At 39.7% G+C, this 19,945-nt stretch overlaps 1 protein-coding gene and 1 long non-coding RNA gene across 2 annotated transcripts in view; one reads left to right on the top strand and one right to left on the bottom strand.

The window, feature by feature from the left end:
• The window catches only part of LOC122642239 (disease resistance protein RUN1-like), a 47,203-nt gene extending 27,736 nt beyond the window's left edge, over window positions 1–19,467 (top strand). The window contains exon 5 of the mRNA XM_043835681.1: window positions 18,728–19,467. Coding sequence (XP_043691616.1) covers window positions 18,728–18,994 — 267 coding nt within the window. The 3' untranslated portion in view covers window positions 18,995–19,467. The remainder of the gene's footprint in view (window positions 1–18,727) is intronic.
• On the bottom strand, window positions 2,738–5,206 carry LOC122642255. Its single transcript, XR_006330025.1, has 3 exons — window positions 5,192–5,206; window positions 3,033–3,035; window positions 2,738–2,874 (listed from the first exon to the last, which is right to left on the bottom strand). It is a non-coding gene; the product is annotated as an uncharacterized LOC122642255 (long non-coding RNA).
• Window positions 19,468–19,945: the final 478 nt, after the last annotated feature.

Below are 19,945 nucleotides of genomic sequence, written 5' to 3'. Positions count from 1 at the left end.
ATCGTCAAAGTTATTACAGGTTCAACCTTCCATCAGGAAGAGATTCAAAATTATTTCTCGGTCTCTCTCTCTCTCTCTCTGTTTTCATGTGTTTGTGTGCGTTTATGTTGTGTACTGTGCTGACTAATTACTTACAGACTTTTTTGTTTTTATTTTTCGATTTGAGTAGCCTCTGTTTGCATGGTATATAGCTTTTATTTTTTTTCCTTCTCTGTTTTTTGTTGTTAAGACTCCATTAACTCCATAATTTTCTTGCACTTTTTGGCTCTCTGCTCTTCTCTTTTTAACTCTAATAAATTCTTCTTTCCTTAAAAAATTGATATCAACTAATTTTCTCAACAAAAATAAAGTATTGTAGGTTAGTCATCTGTGATTATTCCTTAAGGAAATCAGATCCTTCAGAGGTTTTGCTTTGGAAAAGGGCAAGTAGGAGAGACCAGTCAGTGCAAAACTGCTGGGTGAGCTCATCTTCCTTTGATTGGCTGCTCAAGTGGCAAGGCCCTTCCCAAAAGACACCTCCTATTCAGATTAGTTGAAGGTGTAGCTTGCAAGTCAAGTATTATCTAAGGTATGGACTTTGTTTCATAGACCTTACTATCTACACAGTTTGCCTTGTATTCATGCACTTCAATAAAATCCCCATTTATAGATTACTCCTTTTAGGCTCCGTTTGTTTCCATGTAAAAAAAAATAAAAAATGGAAATATTCCTAAAAAATAGGATTTTCAACTATTTATTTTAACGTAAAATGTCAAAAAAGGCATTGGAAGTGTAGAAAATTTTACTTCGTGGAATATTTTAATGTAAAATGTCATTTGAATGAAAAATTTTACAGCAAAACAAACTGAGCTTTAGCATGAAGATTTTACTCCACTCTTAGTTCATGATCATGTCAGAATGAAAATAAGGAAACCCAAAGCAAGGAAAAATGGTTTCATGACAAACCTACTTCATAAACCTAACTTCTACCGGGACCAAATCAAATTTCAGTGAGAAACATTGATTCATGTTGCATTCATAGTTGTCAAGGTGTTGCCTAGGTGACACCTAGGTGTCCAGGCGCCTTTGTCATGCCTTGATTTCTGGTGTCGACTTGGTTTTTGGCCCCCTCAATTGCCTTGGTTCGCCTTGGTGCCTTGACAACTATGGTTGCATGGCTCTAAATTAAGAATCTTGTAGCTCACGCTTTGGCTCCTTGATCTGTTTTCATATTCTGGTATTGTTAGCATTATGTTTACTATTTAGGCAAAAAATAACATGTTTTCACCTTCCATTATTTACGTCCATGATTATTGTACAATGCCAATTAGGTACTGCATTCACAATGACATGGCTCATATGCATTCAGATTTATTACTTACACTGGATCCATTTTTATGCAATGTTAATGTAAGACTAGAATACTAGTCCCAAAAACCCACAGAAATTTGAATTTAGAACAAACTCAGAAATAGAAAGCTAGGGTTTCTAGTCAAACCAGCCAAGTGATGAACAGCCAACTTGGATCGAGTGTAGATGATGTTAAGGGGATGCTTGACTCCAAATTTGGTCCAGTTCTGATGGCCTGATGTGGCGATAGCAGTGAGACACCAAAATAGAAGGTTAAGAGAATCCCTCAAACAGTGCTGTTCTAGGAACTCCAGTAGTAACCGAGTGTAGGTCTTGATGATTGAAGCTTAACCTACAAGTCTGGATCAATATTGATGGGTAGAAGTGGAGATAAGAAAGGGAGTATGAAAATAGAAGGTTTTATGATGCAGGCTATTCCAGCCACTGGAATGGAATGGAAGTAAGGTCGAGTGGAGTGGATGATGGAGCGGATATGTGCTCCAAAATTTAGCAACTTTGGATGGAGGGCTAAGGAGTTTTGCAGCCTTGAAGATGACAGTAGAAAATCCAGGTAGAACTGGAATCCGCAAGGTGGTACAGCCTCTGGTTTGTCAACTCAGCAACAGCAATAGAATTCAGGAGTGAAGGAAAGATCACAGCAGTCTTCGAATGATGTCTCCAGAAGCAGCAACAGTCAGCAGCAGCAGTAGCACTCGGATGGTCTTCTCAATGGTTGGGGCAGTCTCAATGTCACAGCAGCACACAGGAATCGATGGTGGAATAGAGAGATGGAGAATATAGAAATTAGAAGGTTGGGATAGATGGATTTGGCTCCCCCGGCCAGATTCCTTCAGCACTTCAAGTCACACATAACTTGAGAAACACTCATAATTGCAGCAAAGCAAACTTCATTCAACTGTAAAATCGTGGGAGGCTTCTAAAAGCCTTTACAATATATAGAGAGCCATACTTGCACCTCAAGTAACAACAGATATAGAAACTTGACATAAATAGAAACTAATTTTTAGAAACTAAATATTGCATAAGAATGGTAACTAAATAAGATACTCTTCAACTCCTCCAGCCAGCTCTTGCTCCCTTGTGGACCCCTCCATGATTATTTGTCAAGGGACTGAAGTCATATGGACCCCACTCCATAAGTAAATATCGACCAGCAGCTGTACTTGAAAGATGATAATGAAATAATGACTATTCTGCCCCCACGATCTTCTAGTACTCTTCTCACCAAGCCAAATTAAGGGGCTGTGACACTATTCACGTGAACAGTGTTTTTGTCTCTTCTTCATGTTTTGATCTATATCAGATGTTCAGATGGGGATTGCTACATTGACAAGACAATTGTTGCTAGTGATTTCTATGTAATGGTTCCTTGAAGGATTTGTATTCTTTCCCTAGTCTTCCGTGAAGATAAATTGGAATGTTTTTTGGTTTGTAACATTTATTGAGCTACCACATCTCTACTACAAATATGCTTTTAGCTAATTTTGGGCTGTTTGGGTCTTGAATGAACTTGTGACCATAGTACTATATCTCGCGATATATTGGTATCTCGGGCCTACCGAGATATCCGAAATATCCGAGATATCGCGAAATATGACCGAAATATTGCATTTTTTCTGCAATATTTCGGGGGTCCATCTCGGGGGGTATTTGGCCATATCTAGGCCTGAAACTTCATGGACAGCCTTATTTAAGCTTAATAAACACATTTAAACCATAAAATTGTAAAAATGTGAATTCAAATTAGTGTTTTGGGCTTGCACCCTTGATTGACATACGGTCGCCGACCCTAATGTATAAATAGTTAAATACACATAGATTAGGCAGTTAATATTTAATAGTAGTATTTAACTTCATCACATATCAAGTTAAAGCCAATACACATTGATGAGTACCATGATTCTCATAAACTCCATAATATTCAATAACTCGCTTAAAGCCTTAAAGGCAATACACTAAGTGTCAAAGTTAGTAAGTCACAAGACTCGCAACTCGCAAGTCACAACTCACAAGTTCATAGATCAATGAAATCACAACTTAAGTTACAAATTACAAGTGCTAAACTGCTAATAGTAGTTGTTGTGCCTCCCTGGATCAATCCCACTCATGCCTCGCTGGAGTCGACGTCCATTGCTCTCTGTTTGAAGGACATATGTGGACCACGGTATAGAATCGGAGAAGAAACGAGTGCAGTCATCCACAAGTGTCACGTAAACGGAATCATCAACATACTGTAGGTAACCTATCCTAGGATATAAACTAGGGTTACCAATCGATCCAGTCCGTGAAGAAGATGATCCACTGTGATATGATGTTGGCGCCGGCGCAAGAGGCGATGGCATTGGCTGCATGTATGGCTGGTGAGGTTGGTAGCTAGGTCCGCTAGGGTATGCAAAGATGTTATCTACAAAAGATGATCCAAGATGTCCCCTGGGATCGGGATCGTAGTCATAGTCCCCTACCCCACTAAACTGCCCATATGATGATGATCCATATCCATATCCACCGTAAGGTTGTGATGCACCATAATCCGATGCCAATGGAGTGGTATGTGCGTCAAAAGATGGGGCACGCCAATGTCCAGTCGGTCCTCCCTCCCTATCACCCATACTCAAACCACCAACAGAGCTAGATAGGTTATCAACGTCCATGTGATCAGGTTGCAGCTGTGTTTGTCGACCCCTACGCTTCCTGTTGTATGTATGTAGGGGGCCTCTCGAGGGTGGGGGTGCGGGGGCACGTTGTCTATCACGATTCGCCATAATGATACTTGTTTACTGCAATGTAAGTAACACAAATAATTAAAAAACTTAATGTAGATGCATTTCAATTGACACTTTTAGATTACTAATACACTTGTATAGTTATTTAATATTTTTCCCCTAACCCTTATATTTTTCACATAATTAAAACCAATTTTTTATATATAATGTTAATATAAGTATTGACCTACCACAACAAAACCAAAAATTAGTAAACATAATATGCATGTAATGCATCTCAAAACATATAGAAATAACTTTCATATTTTTTCATTATTTTTTGAACTTAAAACTCATATTTTTCCTCATTTATTTCTGTTTTTTTAATTTTTTATATATTTTTCTTAATTTTCAAAAATTAAAAGAATTATTTAAGAGCATAAAAATAAATCCGACACTGTGAAGCCGTAGATCGGCCATTGGTGTCTAACATATATTTAATTCATTACCATCTAAGTCATATTACCCATAATTATTTCCTATTTTAGTTGTAGGAAAATGAATTTTTAAAACCAGAAAAAAAATAAAAAAAATACATATGGGAAAAAAATTTCGACACCGTGAGGCTGTAGATCGGCCTCCGGTGTCTAACATATATTAATATCATCAATATCCAACAACATTTGTACAAAATATTTTTAAAAAAAATAGTTTTAGAGAAATAGAATTTACCTTAAATAATGAAAATAGGCTTGGATGATGAGCTTAGATGACCCTCCGACATCTTCCCGGCGACAAGGAGCTTCAACAATGCTTGGATGAGGCTTGGAAGGGAGGAAGAAAAGAAAAAAATGAGGAAGAAGAGAGAAAAATAGAGTTTCAGCAGCTCTCGGTTTAAATATCGACCAAGAGCTGCGAAATATGGTATAAAAGGGGCCCTAGTGTGACACTATTTGTCACTTTTTCAATATCTCGCGATATATCGTGAGATCCACGATATTTCGTCGATATCTCACGATATATCGACGAGATATTGTATTTTTTGGTTTCGGATGTGTTTCGTATCTCGGACATGTCGAGATATACGAAATGTGGCGATATATCGCGAGATTTTATACCTTGCTTGTGACATGCAGGACAGTCATTTTTTTTAATTTAGAGCATTTTGTTTTGTAACGTACATGTCTATAATTGCAGTTTATTGGTGGGCTGTTCCATTTTACTTGTGTCATTCTATTAGAGGTTAGTGCCTAAATCCAAACCCATATATAGTATTTCTTTTGGCCGATATGATTAGGATTAACAGTGAAAGAAAAATCAGATAGGTTGTTTATCTTCCACAAATCTTTCATACCCTGCTTTATTTAAGGGATACGTACAAATTGTTTTGTGGAATGAGTTAAACATTTTGAAAATTTTGTAACCCATGTCGTCTGCATCAGGTTCCTTTCCTGAAGCTGTCGTTGCTTCCAATTCTGACTTCTTGGTGCATATGAAAAAAATACGACACTGTTAGAGCTACCACAAAGCAACCTATTTCTAGGGTCAACATTTTGGAAATTTTGGAATCTATGTCGTCTGCATCAGGTTCCTTTCCTGCAGTTTTCGTTGCTTCCCATTCTGTCTTCTTGGTGCATATGAAAGATATGCGACACTGTTAGAGCTACCACAAAGCAACCTATTTTTAGGAATAGCCGATAGAGGTTTCATGGCCATGCATCAAATTCCTCTTAAATCAACTTGTCTTTTGTGAGTCTGTTCACACTTCTAAGTTTCTAGTATTCAAGTGTTAGATTAATTTATCCCAAATAGAGACAAAAACCAAATAAACAGGATCTCCATAGGCCGTTCAAGAACAAAATCAAACAAATAATAAAGGGTCAGAGATTGAACCACTAACCTTGTTTCGAATCCATAGTGATGATAATAGTAGTGGAAAATAAATACCAAAGTGCTTCACCTCTATTCCCAAAGATCACTTGCTTGATGAGAATACCGTATGCAATAGGGATGATGAACACAAAATATCTTCCTCTCTTTCCAGAATGCACTCCTTTATCTCTGATTGAGAATAATAATTGTGAAGGGCTAGAGGGGGGGGGACCTAGCTCTCTTTATATAGTAGTTCCTATAGGGCCTCCCTCATCATAGTCCCAGTAGGAATTTACCCGGCCCACACTAAGCCAGTTAACGTAAGACTCCTAATATAACGCAATGTCCCTTTATTAGACCAATAATAGGTTAGCCTAGTTTAGGAGACTTAATAAGAGTCCATAATTAGATAGAATATTAGTCATTAATTAAATAGAATCCTAACATTCTCCAACTTGGACTTATATTAAATTCCTTATTTTTAAGGGATTTAAAAAATAGTTTTGACCAAAACAAATCATAGGCTAACAACTCTTTAAGAAAACTTTATGTGCACATTTAAAAAAAAAAGGGAATTGGTCTAGAGATCGTATTAGAAAGTCAATCCTGTCCCATAGAGTTTTAGACACTGAATCATGGCGGTAACTGCATCTATCAAGTGATAAAGCCTTCCATGGTCACGAGAGCCCTCAACTCTACTAATATGGATGCAATGTGCTAGTATAACAGCTAGATGACACTCACATAGTGATTCCTTATGTCACACCCCGGCCCGGTTAATAAGGGCCAAGTGTGACTGGATGTCTCAGACACCTAATCAATCCCAGTAGGATCGCAAATGCAGTGTTCTATTCACAATTATCAGAATCTAAATGTAGCGGAAGCAATAATAGAGCAGTAAAACAATAAGTAAGGAAAGACTAGTGATAGTATTATATTCAAAAGAACTTGTATGTACATCATTTACATTGTAGTTTCCAAAAAGTTAAGTTGTAAGTGTTAACCCAAAAAGTTATAAACTATAGATATACAAAAGTGTTATAAACAAAAAGGGGAAGAAGTGGCCTGATCAATCTGGACGATCAGGAGAACGTGCAGTTGTCGCAGGTGCACGTAGCGTCATGCACAACAAGGAAAGAAGTATCACTTCCAGAAGTAAGAGAAGCATCCTAAGGAGGAGTAACCCCCACAGAACCAACAACAGAAACGGTAGTAATTTCATCTGAAAAAAAAAAGGATATCCACAGGGGAGCTCTCCACTGAGCTCAGTAAGGGGAGGGGGAAGCATACAAACACAATAAATCATGATGCATGTTCTAAACTAAATGTTCCTAGCACAAACACTAAGTCTTATGAGGTATAAGTACCACTGGTGGTAGATGCTAACCTCGGTCCCGGAACTAACCCTCGGTCACCCGAGTGAAACCATTCTACCATGGTGAGGACCCGCCAGTTCCGGAACTAACACATCGGACCCCGACAGACCTCCAAATGACCAACCCTGATCTGTATATTCCCACCGCGGAGTACACACGCAACATGGGACAGAAGATGGCATCTCGGAACTAACACATCGGTCTCTGCCACGGGTTGTCCAATACCTCTCCCCCTGTTGGTAAGGGGCGTAGTACTGGGTAATGAGATATCAACCTAACCCAGTGCAGTCTAAATGTAATGATACAAGTATAGTTTAAGTTATAGGATTTTGAGTTTCACCATCAACAGTTCACAAATATAAGATATCAATGCAATGCAACATGCTCATATGCAGCCCTATTCACATGCATTCTAGTGCATTAAACAGTAAGCTAGAAAACTATATGCATAAGTGCAATTATAATGATGCATGGCATGGCAGTCGCACAACAACCAAAGAATAGCAGAAATAGGCCTATACAGTATATGAAAATAACATAAGTTAAGTCCCCTTGGAAACTAGGTCAAAGTCCAAGGTGTCAGGGCAGCTGGAGTCCAATTTGGACCAGCCAGATGCAGAGGGGTTCAGGGCCGGTTGACCGGCCTTGGCCTGCAACTCCATCCGGGAGTCTATCCGAAATTGGGGCTTTTGCTCCCCTTGGGCAGATTCTTGCATGCATAGGCCCAATTTGAGTTTTTAGGTTAGTACAAGGTGGGTCAGACCATGTAGGGGTTCCAATTTCATAATTTGTTTAGTTAATTTAGGAATTTCATAATTTAAACCTAAATTTTTTAGCTAGGGTTCATGAACTAGTCATTTGGGACAAAAATTGGGCTTATTAAAGGTACTGCCATGGAGATTCAGGCATAACTGAGCCTAAATAGCATTAGGACAGCAAGCAATTGGGTAGGGTTCTTATTACTTGAGCTCAAACTTAGAGCTTTAATGGCAGAATTTTATTTCAGGTATACTTGGACTGAAATCAGGTAAATTAAGAGGAGAAGGAGAAGGATACAGCAAGGGTTTTCATGGCTTACCAGAAATTAGAGGCAGAACATGTTAGATGTGTATAGAGTTGTAATAAGGGTAGTTCTGGTACTAGTCTTGTTACTAGTTACCTTATTATGTAATTCTGTATTTTCTTCCTCTTTTACCTTTTACCTCCCTAGGGAGTGAGTTGTAATACTTTAATTTATGACTTTGAAGTAATATAGATGTGTGGAGATCTCTCTCACACACAACCATTACAACCGAAATATTACTCTTCCATTCTCTTGCTCTCTTCTTCTTCTCTTCCTCTCCACCATCTTCCTCCTCTTCTCTTACCTACATCCTTAAACTAAAATCCAACTTGGTATCAGAGCCAAAGGTTTGAGAGTCGTATCATCTCTATTTTCCTTATCTTTTTCCCTCTCTTTGAGATCTTAGAACTCAAGGGATGTCAAAGAAGAGGTTCCTATGGAAATCCTTTGCAAAAGAGGTATGAAGTAGGTTCTCTATAACCTATTTAGGTGATTGAGGATGATTCTTGAGCTACTTTGGAGCTCCATTGAAGCTGTTTTGAAGTGAACCAAGCAGCAGTTAGGGTTTCCGCCAGCTCAAGAGTGAAGGCCATGTTTCTCTCATTCTCGGCATGTTTTTGGAGCTTGGAATAGCTCAACAAAATCGTATAAGGGTCCTCTATATGCTCCAAGTGTGCCTCCTTGATGAATGAAGGTCTTGTCCAAGCATAGCTCGTTTTGTGGATCTGCTCTTACGCCCGATTTCGCGTTCGAGTTGAATCCATGGATCAGGTCCATTTCAGCATGGGTTTGGCTGTTGGACCAGCCTACTAGGATCGTATAAGGACCCTAGTTATAGTCTTTGTGTTCTCCTTTAATGGATGAGACTCCTCTTTGAGTTCTACTCAGTTTCGTGGTGTTGTTCTCTGCCCAGGTAAACCCGATAATGCTGCATTTTCCTTGTTCTTGCATTTAGGGTATATTGGACCTGTTGTTTGATTGAAAAGTGATGATGAATATCTGCATTTGAAATATTGGGGCTTGTTTAAACTGTTTTATCTCTTGAAGAGTGTAGGAGTGAAGCTTTGTTGTGCTGGAATCTTTGTCTTTAAGCTGGCAGCTCTGTTTTTGTGTGTTGGGATAATTTCCTTGGGTTGAGTGTGCACTCCCTTGCTGGTTGTTACTGTTTATGGTCAAGTACTCTTTCCCATACACTATGGGTGATACATCTGCATCTGAACTTGGTTCGGCTACCTCACGACCTCTTCCCACTGCACCTCAAGTTGTTTATGAGAGTGTGCCTACACAGATCTCCTTTGTAAAACTTGATGGCACCAATTATTTGGATTGGTCACACTCCGTGAGGCTGTCACTAAGAAGCAAACGGAAACTTGGGTACATTACAAGTACCATTAAGGCTCCAGAGCCTAGTTCACCTGGCTTTGACCAATGGGAGGCCGACAATTCTACAGTCATGACATGGCTGATCTTCTCTATGACACCTGAGATTGGGCGAAGGTTTATAAGAAAGGAGACTACCAAGGCCATCTAGGACAGTGTTGCACAAACTTTTGATCGAGTGGGTGACTCTGCCAAGGTCTACCAGCTTCACCAAAAGATTAACTCCATGAGGCAGGGTGATAGGACCATTTCTGAGTACTACAATGCCTTCCTTAGCCTTTTGGAAGAATATGACCACTACATGGATCTCTACTTGAAGGACCCAGAGGATGAGGCCAAGGTATATCAGACTCTTGAAAAAGAGCGTGTCTTTACTTTACTTGGTGGTCTGAACCCTGACTATGAGCCCATCAGGCTTCAGATCTTAGGCCGGTCTCCCTTTCCATCTCTTAGTGAGGTCTGTAGTTACTTACAGAGTGAGGAGACTCGGCGTGTTGCTATGGAGCCCGCTTCTGTATCTTCTATTGAGAGGTCAGCCCTCAACTTTAGTTCTTCCCGAGACACCCGTGGAGGTGGTAGAGGCCAAGGGCCTAACCGAGAGGTAGCCAATACAGTGGAGACTGTAGGTGCTAGTGGAGTTGGTCGTGACCGGTTTAAATGTGATCATTGTGGGAGAACTGGCCACACCAAGGATAGGTGTTGGTCTCTTGATGGCCGTCCTCCTGGCACACGTGGTCGTGGTGGCCGTAGAGGGGGAGCTCGAGCTCACTTTGTGATGACTGAGGCAGATACTACACAGGATGACTCTGCCTTTATGGATACAGTAGTTCGCCGGGTCATATCACAACTTAGCACATCTTCTATACCTTCTGTAGCCAGTTCCTCATCATCCTCCGCTTTACAGGTCTCTACTTCAGCCTCTACTACAGCCCAGTCTTGGGTCATTGATTCTGGTGCCATTGACCATATGACTGGTACGTCCCATAATTATGATTCCTATACCATTTGCTCTGGTAAGGATAAGGTTAGAATAGCTGATGGCTCCCTATCCTCCATATCTGGTAAGGGTAGCATTCCTGTCACTTCATCTATTTCTCTTACTTCAGTTCTTCATGTTCCTAACCTTACAGTTTATCTTTTATCTGTGAGTCACTTGACAAAATCTTTGAATTGCTGCATCACCTTTTTCCCTCGTCACTGTCTTTTTCAGGATTTGGTGACGAAGAGGATTATTGGTAGTGGACGTGAAGAGCAAGGCCTTTATCTTTTTTATCCTTTTGTGTCTACAGCTTAGTCTTATGTGTGTGGCCGTAATGATAGTAGTTCTGTGGCAGCTGTTTTGTTATGGCATCGTCGTCTTAGCCACCCTTCTTTTGTTGTAATGAGGAAACAATTGCCTCACTTATTTTCTTCTGTTGCTTCTTCTCATGTTTTTCAATGTGAATCATGTATGTTAACCAAACATTGTTGTTCTTCTTATCCATATCATGGTAATAGAACTGCAGCCCCTTTTCACATTGTGCATACTGATGTTTGGGGACCTTCCCCTACTACTTCTTTATTTGGCTTTCGTTATTTCGTGTCATTTGTTGATGATTTTTCTCGTGCTACATAGACTGTTCTTCTGAAACATAAAAGTGATGTTTGTGATGCATTTCAACATTTTTATCAGATGATCCTTACCCAGTTTGAAACTCGGATCAAAATTGTTCGGTTTGATAAAGGGGGGGAATACATGTTTGGTGGCCTTCAAACCTTCTTTACTGATCATGGCATTATCCGTCAACTTGCGTGTGTTGACACCCCCCAACAAAATGGGGTTGCTGAAAGGAAAAATCGCCATCTATTGGAGGTCACTCGTAGTCTCTTGTTTGGCATGCATGTCCCCAAAACTTTCTGGTCTGCGGCTCTTCTTACGGCCTCCTTCCTCATCAATCGCATGCCTACTAAACTTCTTGACTACAAATCTCCCTTGGACATTCTATCTCCTATAGTCTATGCTTTCTCTCTTCCTCCTAAAGTCTTTGGATGTGTTTGTTATGTGCATGTTAATAAATCACATCGCACTAAACTTGATCCCAAGGCTCTCAAGTCTCTCTTTCTTGGGTACTCCTCTACTACCAAAGGTTACAAGTGCTATCATCCCTCTTCTCGCAAGTGTTTCATCTCCAAAGATGTGACTTTCCTTGAGTCTGCCCCTTTCTTTGCACCCTCTTAGCATCCTCTTCAGGGGGAGAATTGTGGTAGTGAACAGGCTGTTGATCTCCTTCATTCCTCCCTACCTATCTCTCCCTTTATACTTGACATTGGTAAGCACAGGGCTGTGGGTGTAGATGTGAATACAGATCCGGATGTTGACAATGATACTGGTAAGGATAAGGATTACCATATTACCTACAAGAGAGGTGAAGGCTTGCATAATGAAAGAAAGAAGACCTACCAAGAGTCCTCTTTGGATCCAGATCCACATCCTGAGCCTCCTCAATCAGGTGATATTCCTTCCCTTCCATCTGACTTAGACCTTCCCATTGCTGTTAGAAAAGGGAAAAGAGCCTGTACTAATCCTATAGCCCAGTTTGTTTCCTATGATGCTCTTTCTCCTACAGGTCTTGCCTTTGTTATTGCTCTCTCTACTGCTTCTATTCCCAGGAATGTTGTTGATGCTATGTCTGACCCAAAGTGGAGACAAGTCATGTCCGAGGAGATGATGGCCCTTGAAAAGAATGGTACTTGGCAATTGGTAGACCTTCCAAGGGGACGTGTCCCAGTTGGATGTAGATGGGTCTACACAATCAAGTATAAGTCAGATGGGACAGTTGAGAGATACAAAGCAAGGTTAGTAGCCAAGGGGTATAGTCAAGTTTATGGGATTGACTATCAGGAGACATTTGCTCCTGTGGCTAAGCACAACTCTATAAGAGTCCTATTATCCTTGGCTGCCAATAAAGATTGGCCACTATATCAGTTAGATGTGAAGAATGCCTTCCTTCATGGGGACTTGGAAAAGGAAATGTACATGCAAACTCCACCAGGCTTCAAAATGCCTTCAGCTGAAGGGAAAGTGTGTCTCCTCAAAAAGGCTCTATATGGTCTCAAACAGTCACCAAAGGCATGGTTTGAGCGCTTCCGACAGGCTATTCTAAAGGATGGGTATTCCCAGAGTCAAGCTGATCACACTCTCTTTACCAAGCGAGGAGATGGTACCATTACAGCCCTCATAGTGTATGTTGATGATATTGTAGTCACTGGAGATGATCTGGTTGAGATTAAAAGACTGAAAATCTACTTGGCTCAACAGTTTGAAATCAAAGATCTAGGTCCCTTGAAGTACTTCTTAGGCATTGAGGTATCAAGGACCAAGAGAGGAATCAACATATGTCAGCGGAAATTTGTTCTTGATTTGTTGACAGAGACAGGGATGTTAGGATGCAAACCGGCAAATTCTCCTATTGAACAGAATCACAAACTAAGAGAAGATTGTGGTCCTTCTCTTGTTGATGCGGGAAAATACTAAAGGTTTGTGGGGAAACTTATCTATCTTTCTATGACACGCCCAGATATCTCTTACGCAGTGGGAGTTGTGAGCCAATTCATGCATGCCCCCAAGAGTGGCCACTTGGATGCAGTGTATCGTATTCTCAGATATTTGAAGTCTTCTCCAGGGAAAGGACTGTTGTATGTAAAACACAGTCACTTAAGAATGGAAGGTTTTACTGATGCCGATTGGGCTGGATCCATTACAGACAGGAGATCTACCTCGGGTTATTGTACCTTTGTAGGAGGTAACTTAGTTACATGGAGAGGCAAAAAGCAACATGTTGTGGCCAGATCTAGTGCAGAGGCAGAATTTAGAGCTATGGCTCATGGAGTGTGTGAGCTCATTTGGTTGAAGAGACTAGTTCAAGAATTGGGATTTGGCATTGAAGGGCCTATGAGGCTATACTATGACAACAAGGCTGCCATCAGTATCGCTCACAATCCTGTCCAACATGACCAAACTAAGCACATTGAGGTTGATAGACACTTCATTAAGGAGAAGATAGACTCTGGCTGTATTTGTACTCCTTTTGTGAAGACCGGTGATCAGGTTGCAGACATCTTCACCAAGGCTCTCGCCTCTCCTCAGTTTAGTACTCTCCTAAGCAAGCTGGGAATGCATGATATATATTCTCCAGCTTGAGGGGGAGTGTTAGATGTGTATAGAGTTGTAATAAGGGTAGTTCTGGTACTAGTCTTGTTACTAGTTACCTTATTATGTAATTCTGTATTTTCTTCTCTTTTACCTTTTACCTCCCTAGGGAGTGAGTTGTAATACTTTAATTTATGACTTTGAAGTAATATAGATGTGTGGAGATCTCTCTCACACACACAACCATTACAACCGAAATATTACTCTTCCATTCTCTTGCTCTCTTCTTCTTCTCTTCCTCTCCACCATCTTCCTCCTCTTCTCTTACCTACATCCTTAAACTAAAATCCAACTGAACAGGTGCTGGAATCACTTCTAATGGAGATTCAAGTTCAAGTTCAGTTGTAGGAGGTAAGCCTTCAAGAACAGCTTCTAATCCCTCTTCTTCTCTTCTCTTTTTCCTTTTCTTTTTTCCTTCTCCAAGCTGGAACGGATTTTTTTAGCTTCTCTAACTTGTAATGTGGTTTGTAAATAACTTAAGAGAAGTTATATATATATATATATATATATATATAGGATACTTAACCACTAAGGGGCAGAATGGTCTTTTGACCATAATTTATTTCTAAAATTGATTCTTTTGTATTTATTACCTTATTTCATCCATAGAATGATGTCATGCGACATCAGGGGTGATTCGGATACGGGTAATTGTCCGGAACAGCATTCCCCACTAGGGAACTGGGTCCCACCGAGTCAATTTCACTAAAATACCCTTCTAACCCTATTTGGTTATACAACAATATATATAAATTCATTTAATTCATACTTACAATAATTTTAATTGAGGGAAAGCCTCTGCATTGCATCCAGGCAACAGACTCGGCACAGGTAACTCCAGTGCGGGGTCTCACAGAGGTTCTTTGACTCCTGAAGGGCAAATTGGGAAGGATCCTTGGAGTCCTCCATAGGTGTGTCGAGCAACTCAACTGTGTCCTCGACCGATGCAGCCCATAGCATCGATGCTACCATAGACTGGGAACTGGAACCTGTAATCACACAAGTTCCAAAAGTTCAAATTTACTCAGAAATTTGACTGGGTTTCACACCTTATGTATCATCCATTTGTCAATCCAAAATTTCTCTCCTTTAAGTGGCACAAGCACACTAGAGAAATAATCTTTATGATTCCAACGAATCTGTATGTCTCATCTTAAATAACTCGAGTTATACTTTGTGTTATAAGACATACCTTTAGGCTAATAATTTAATGCCTAAGCCTGTGCTTAAGGTTAACACATTCCTTAAGTCTTTAAAACCAGATATATATATCATGTCAATAAATAAAACACCCATGTGTTCAAAAGAAATTTGCATGCAAAGACAAATGATACATTTAAAGCCAAAGTTTACCATAAGGTAAAAATTACAGATAAAAAAGAATCTTTAAATTACAATGAAGCAAAATAAAACAAACTCCCACTAAACAACTGCATCCCATGATGCACCTAAGCCCATGCTCATGACATTTCTTTCCAAAACGCATGGGTGAAGTCCTTTAGTTAGAGGATCTGCAACCATATCATTTGTACCAATTTGCTCCACTGCAATGTCACCTTTCTTTATTGTCTCCTTTATGGTCAAGTACTTAACCTCCATGTACTTAGACCCTCTAAGTCCTTTATTGTTATTTATAAACAACATAGCAGAGCTGTTATCATTATATATCTGGATGGGTCTATCCACAAAATCCACAATGATCAACTCTTCCTGAGACCTCCTTTTAAGATTCAAAGCTCAGTAGAAGGGGATCAAATGTGTAGAAAGATCAAGAACCTTTCATCATCAAAGATTCAACATATAAGACTACTATGGATGAAGAAATAATGGAGTTGGCACATTGGAATTGGAAGAAAATAAACCTTTAATGATCTTTTGAAATAAGATTCCTGAAATGAATACAGTAGGAATCAATTTTCTAACCCTCCCATGACTGGTCATTTATTCAAGCTTATTCACTTTGATTGCCTCTTATTGTTGCCTCGATCAAATGGTGATCATTTTCTGATATTCGAGATCCTAGATATCGCGTCTCAAATTCCAGAAATTGTCTGTTGTGTGCCCTGCTAAGTGTGGTAATCACAACATTGGTCCTGTTTGTACCACTTCAGAGATATATTCGAAATTGGGGACAGACTGATTTGAGTAAGCAACCTTTTTGCACACAGTTTCTTGAGAACGATGTTGTGTGGCATGTTAAGACCATTAAATTCTCCCCTTTAAGGGGGATGAGAATTTGATTTGAGGATGTGACTTGTCACTGGTAAGTTTGGTTTAGGTTTAGAAGATGCATCATTGTGGATACCTCGGCCCATTTGCTGTCACTTATCCTTCACTTGTCCTATATAAGCAGACTGGTAAAATCTTAGGGAGTCGTGCTATTGAATAGAAGCATATTTCATCCTTATTAGTCATTGGAACCTCCATTTCCTTTTCCTTCTTTGATGCACATTCAATCAAGCCTTTCCGACCTTTTCCTCTGTAAGTGCAAGATGTGGACCTAGGGGGTCCCTGTTGAGCACAGGATGCATTGTGCTAGAAGTTGTAATTGTTGTCAACACACTCAGTTAAGAGCAGAGCATGCATAAGTTTGTCTGAGCAAGCAGTACAGTGAGTTACCCAAGCATGCAAGGGCATTGAGAGGTTTACCAGTGTGAGGTGAGCAGCTTGATGAAGGTGAATTGACTAGCTGGAAGCTTCTGGGCTCAAGGGAAGTTTATTATGGAAGAGCAGAGCTGAATGTGTATGGACTGACATAGTTGAGCTGGTACAGTTGGCAAGGCACATGTACAGTTGTCAGTGTCAGTGAGAGTGATGGCTTAGTTGGTATAGCTGGCAGTAGAGCTGGCAGTAGAGCTGGTACAGTTGGCATCATCGTGGTTTGGTATTGTTATTGGTGACCATGCATTGTTAGGAATTATATGCATCCACTCTTTGTATGTCATAAATCCCTTGTAATGTTTTCCATGATAATTAGACAACCCCAAGAGACAAAAAAAAACCATAAATCAGCCTGTAAGTGTGACACCTATTATACATTTTTCCCATATCCACTTGAAAAGTCATAAAGAATTTCAGTAGGGAGCTTTGAAAATGGTACATAGATCTGATGGTACAAAATTTTGTGATCTATAGCAGATTGTCGGATATATAGTCTTCAAATTAGGCCCTGTCTAACTGTCAGTATATATACCCTAATTCATTTTGTAAACACAATTCCTTTTCCTTTTAGTTAAGATCCCTTGCCTCTATCGACATTTTTTGAAGGCATGCATGGGCCTTCTATATTGGATGGTCTTTTCCATCCTGTAAATGTTTGGGTGAATTTGAACTCCTCTTGCCTTTACAATAGACTTATTTTAACTGAGTGGCACCAGCTGGGAAAACCGCAAGGGGTGCAGGCTGTTCACTATCCAACTATCGATGCAACTGTGTGACATATCATAAAGATAAAGGAGTTGAGGGAAAGTGACCACCTACAAAGAATTTACATCTATTTGCCTTTTTTACTTGGCCTTTTGGTGACAGGGAACTGAAGCAGTTATCCAAAACTATCCTGGCGAGGTGCAATTGAGTACTAATGCATTTGCAAAGATGTCCAAACTAAGATTGCTCCAACTTAATGATGTCAAGCTCATGGGAAGCTATGAGCATTTCTCTGAAGAACTAAGATGGCTCTGTTCACCTCCTTCAAAATATATACCAATCAATTTTCGTATAGACAATCTTGTTGTTCTTGATATGCAGTATTGAGTATGGTAGTCTCAAACAGGTCTAGAAGGAAACTAAAGTATGAAATCCTCCCCCCCCTTCTTTAGATCAAGTTTATATTTCATTGATGCTAATTTTTTTTCTTTTGGGTGTTGGCGGTGGCATACAGATCCTCAAAAGGTTGGGATTCTCAATCTCAGCCATTCCAATCATCTAGCCAGAACACCTGACTTTGCAGGACTTCCAAGTTTGGAGAAACTGATGCTTGAAGGTTGTACAAGTTTGGTTAAGGTTCACCAATCCATTGGAGATCTCAACAGACTTCTTCTCTTGAATCTAAAGGACTGCAAAATTCTCAAGAATCTTCCAAGTAACATTTGTAAATTGAAATCTCTTGAAAGTCTTATTCTCACGGGCTGCTTAAAGCTTTATAAGCTACCAGAGGATTTAGGGGAGATGGATTCTTTGACAAAGCTTTTTGCAGATGAAAGTACTATACAGAAACTATCCTCCTCAATCGGACTTTTGAAGAACTTGAGAAGCTTATCTTTAAGAGGATGTAAAGGATCACCATCTAAGTCACAGCTCTCATTTTTCTGGGCCTGGGGATCTCGAAAAGGCCTGATTCCATCACTCTAGTGTCAGCTTCTTTCCCAGGTTTATATTCATTGAAAAAACTAATTCTTGCTGTCAGAAGATGCAATTCCCATTGATCTTCAAAGATTATCCTCATTGCAAGAGTTTTTCTTGGCAAAAACAATTTTTGTCGTCTATCAACCAGCATCAATCAGCTTTCTCAACTTCGTTTAGTTGACCTAGAAAAATGTACCAGACTACAATCACTCCTAGAGCTTCCTTCAAGTTTAAGTATCTTGAATGCAAGCAGTTGTATTTGTATGGAAAGATTGCCAGATTTATCAAACTTGCATAACTTTTCATCCTTGGTGTTTATTAATTGTCACAAGCTTAGTGAGATTCAAACAAAAACTCTAGAAGGAATTTCCTTCAGGTACTCTCTCTCCTGTGTGTGTGTGTGTTTGTGTTTGTGTTTGTGTTTTTAAATATCACAATCTACATGGAACAGGGACTGTTGGAACGTGGTATGAGGCTTGACATCTTTCTTCCAGGGGATGAGGTTCGGGACTGGTTCGCCTATCAGCGCCGGAGGTCTTTAATATCATTTGTACTTCCACTTTGTAATCATAAGATCCTAGGGTTGACACTTTGTGCTGTATATGCAGCCAATAAAGAAGCTGATAAGCTCACTCCTCTTTTTGATGGAGACAATCACACTAGTCCACCTTCTGCTAAAATCAATGTTGGAAGCAACAATGACGTTGCCTACTATTAACCAAAAGTCAAATATATTCCTATAACCCATGAAGATCACTTCTGGGTGTACCATATTCCATGCACTGAATGTGGGAATCAATTGGCAGGTGGAGTTGGCATTGAGGTTTCAGTAGAAATAAGGGTGCCACTCAAGGTGAAGAAGTGGGGGGTGTGTATCTTCAATACCAGGAAATAAATAGGAAGGTAACCCAATCAAGCAATGTAGAAGAAATTCAATATGCCGGTGTTGTTGACGGAGATAGATCAACAGTAGCTAAACTCAACAGTAAAACTAAGAGAGGCCGTAGTGACACTGAGTCAGGACCCAGCAATGGCACACTTAATGACCAAGCAACCTGACAGTTGAGGACTGAATTTGGTCCAACTTTGTATTGAGCTTGGTTCAGTGGAGTATGAAGGGGGAGGAAGGTGTTCCAGTTATTCAACTGACTTTGAAGAAACTGCATTGATTTCAATAAGGCATGCAAACCTTGAATTTAGCTTGCTCAGAATTATGTCATTTAATTTAATGTCAGTTCATGCTTATGCAGGAAAATAGGGCTGTTCTCTAGAGTGAATATGGTTGCTCATTTTGCTATCAGCTTCTATTAACATTTTTTCAAGTATTACTTTCATTATTCGATAATAATAAGAGAATGAGATTGGAAGATGAAAGCCTCTACAATCATTAAAAGAGGATAAGAGCCATTCTATTAACCCTGCTTTTTTGCTAGCCAGGTACCACATTTCTAGAAATGATAAGAAAAGACAGCAATCAAGTTGTTGCATACTCCTCAGGCTAATTATAGCAATAAGAAGGTCTAGATGGACTCCGTTAATATAAATTGTATCAGAAACTATTCCTATTGTTGGATTTATGTATCCACCAAACCCAATTTGAACAGTATAGATAATAATTAATTTACATTTATATTATTGGGTGTTTGATTGTCCTTAGGTTTATACCTTG

The sequence above is a fragment of the Telopea speciosissima genome, chromosome 10 (assembly GCF_018873765.1).
Source record: "Telopea speciosissima isolate NSW1024214 ecotype Mountain lineage chromosome 10, Tspe_v1, whole genome shotgun sequence".
In the NCBI taxonomy this organism is placed as follows: domain Eukaryota; kingdom Viridiplantae; phylum Streptophyta; class Magnoliopsida; order Proteales; family Proteaceae; genus Telopea; species Telopea speciosissima.
This window is presented reverse-complemented; position numbering and strand designations above follow the sequence as displayed.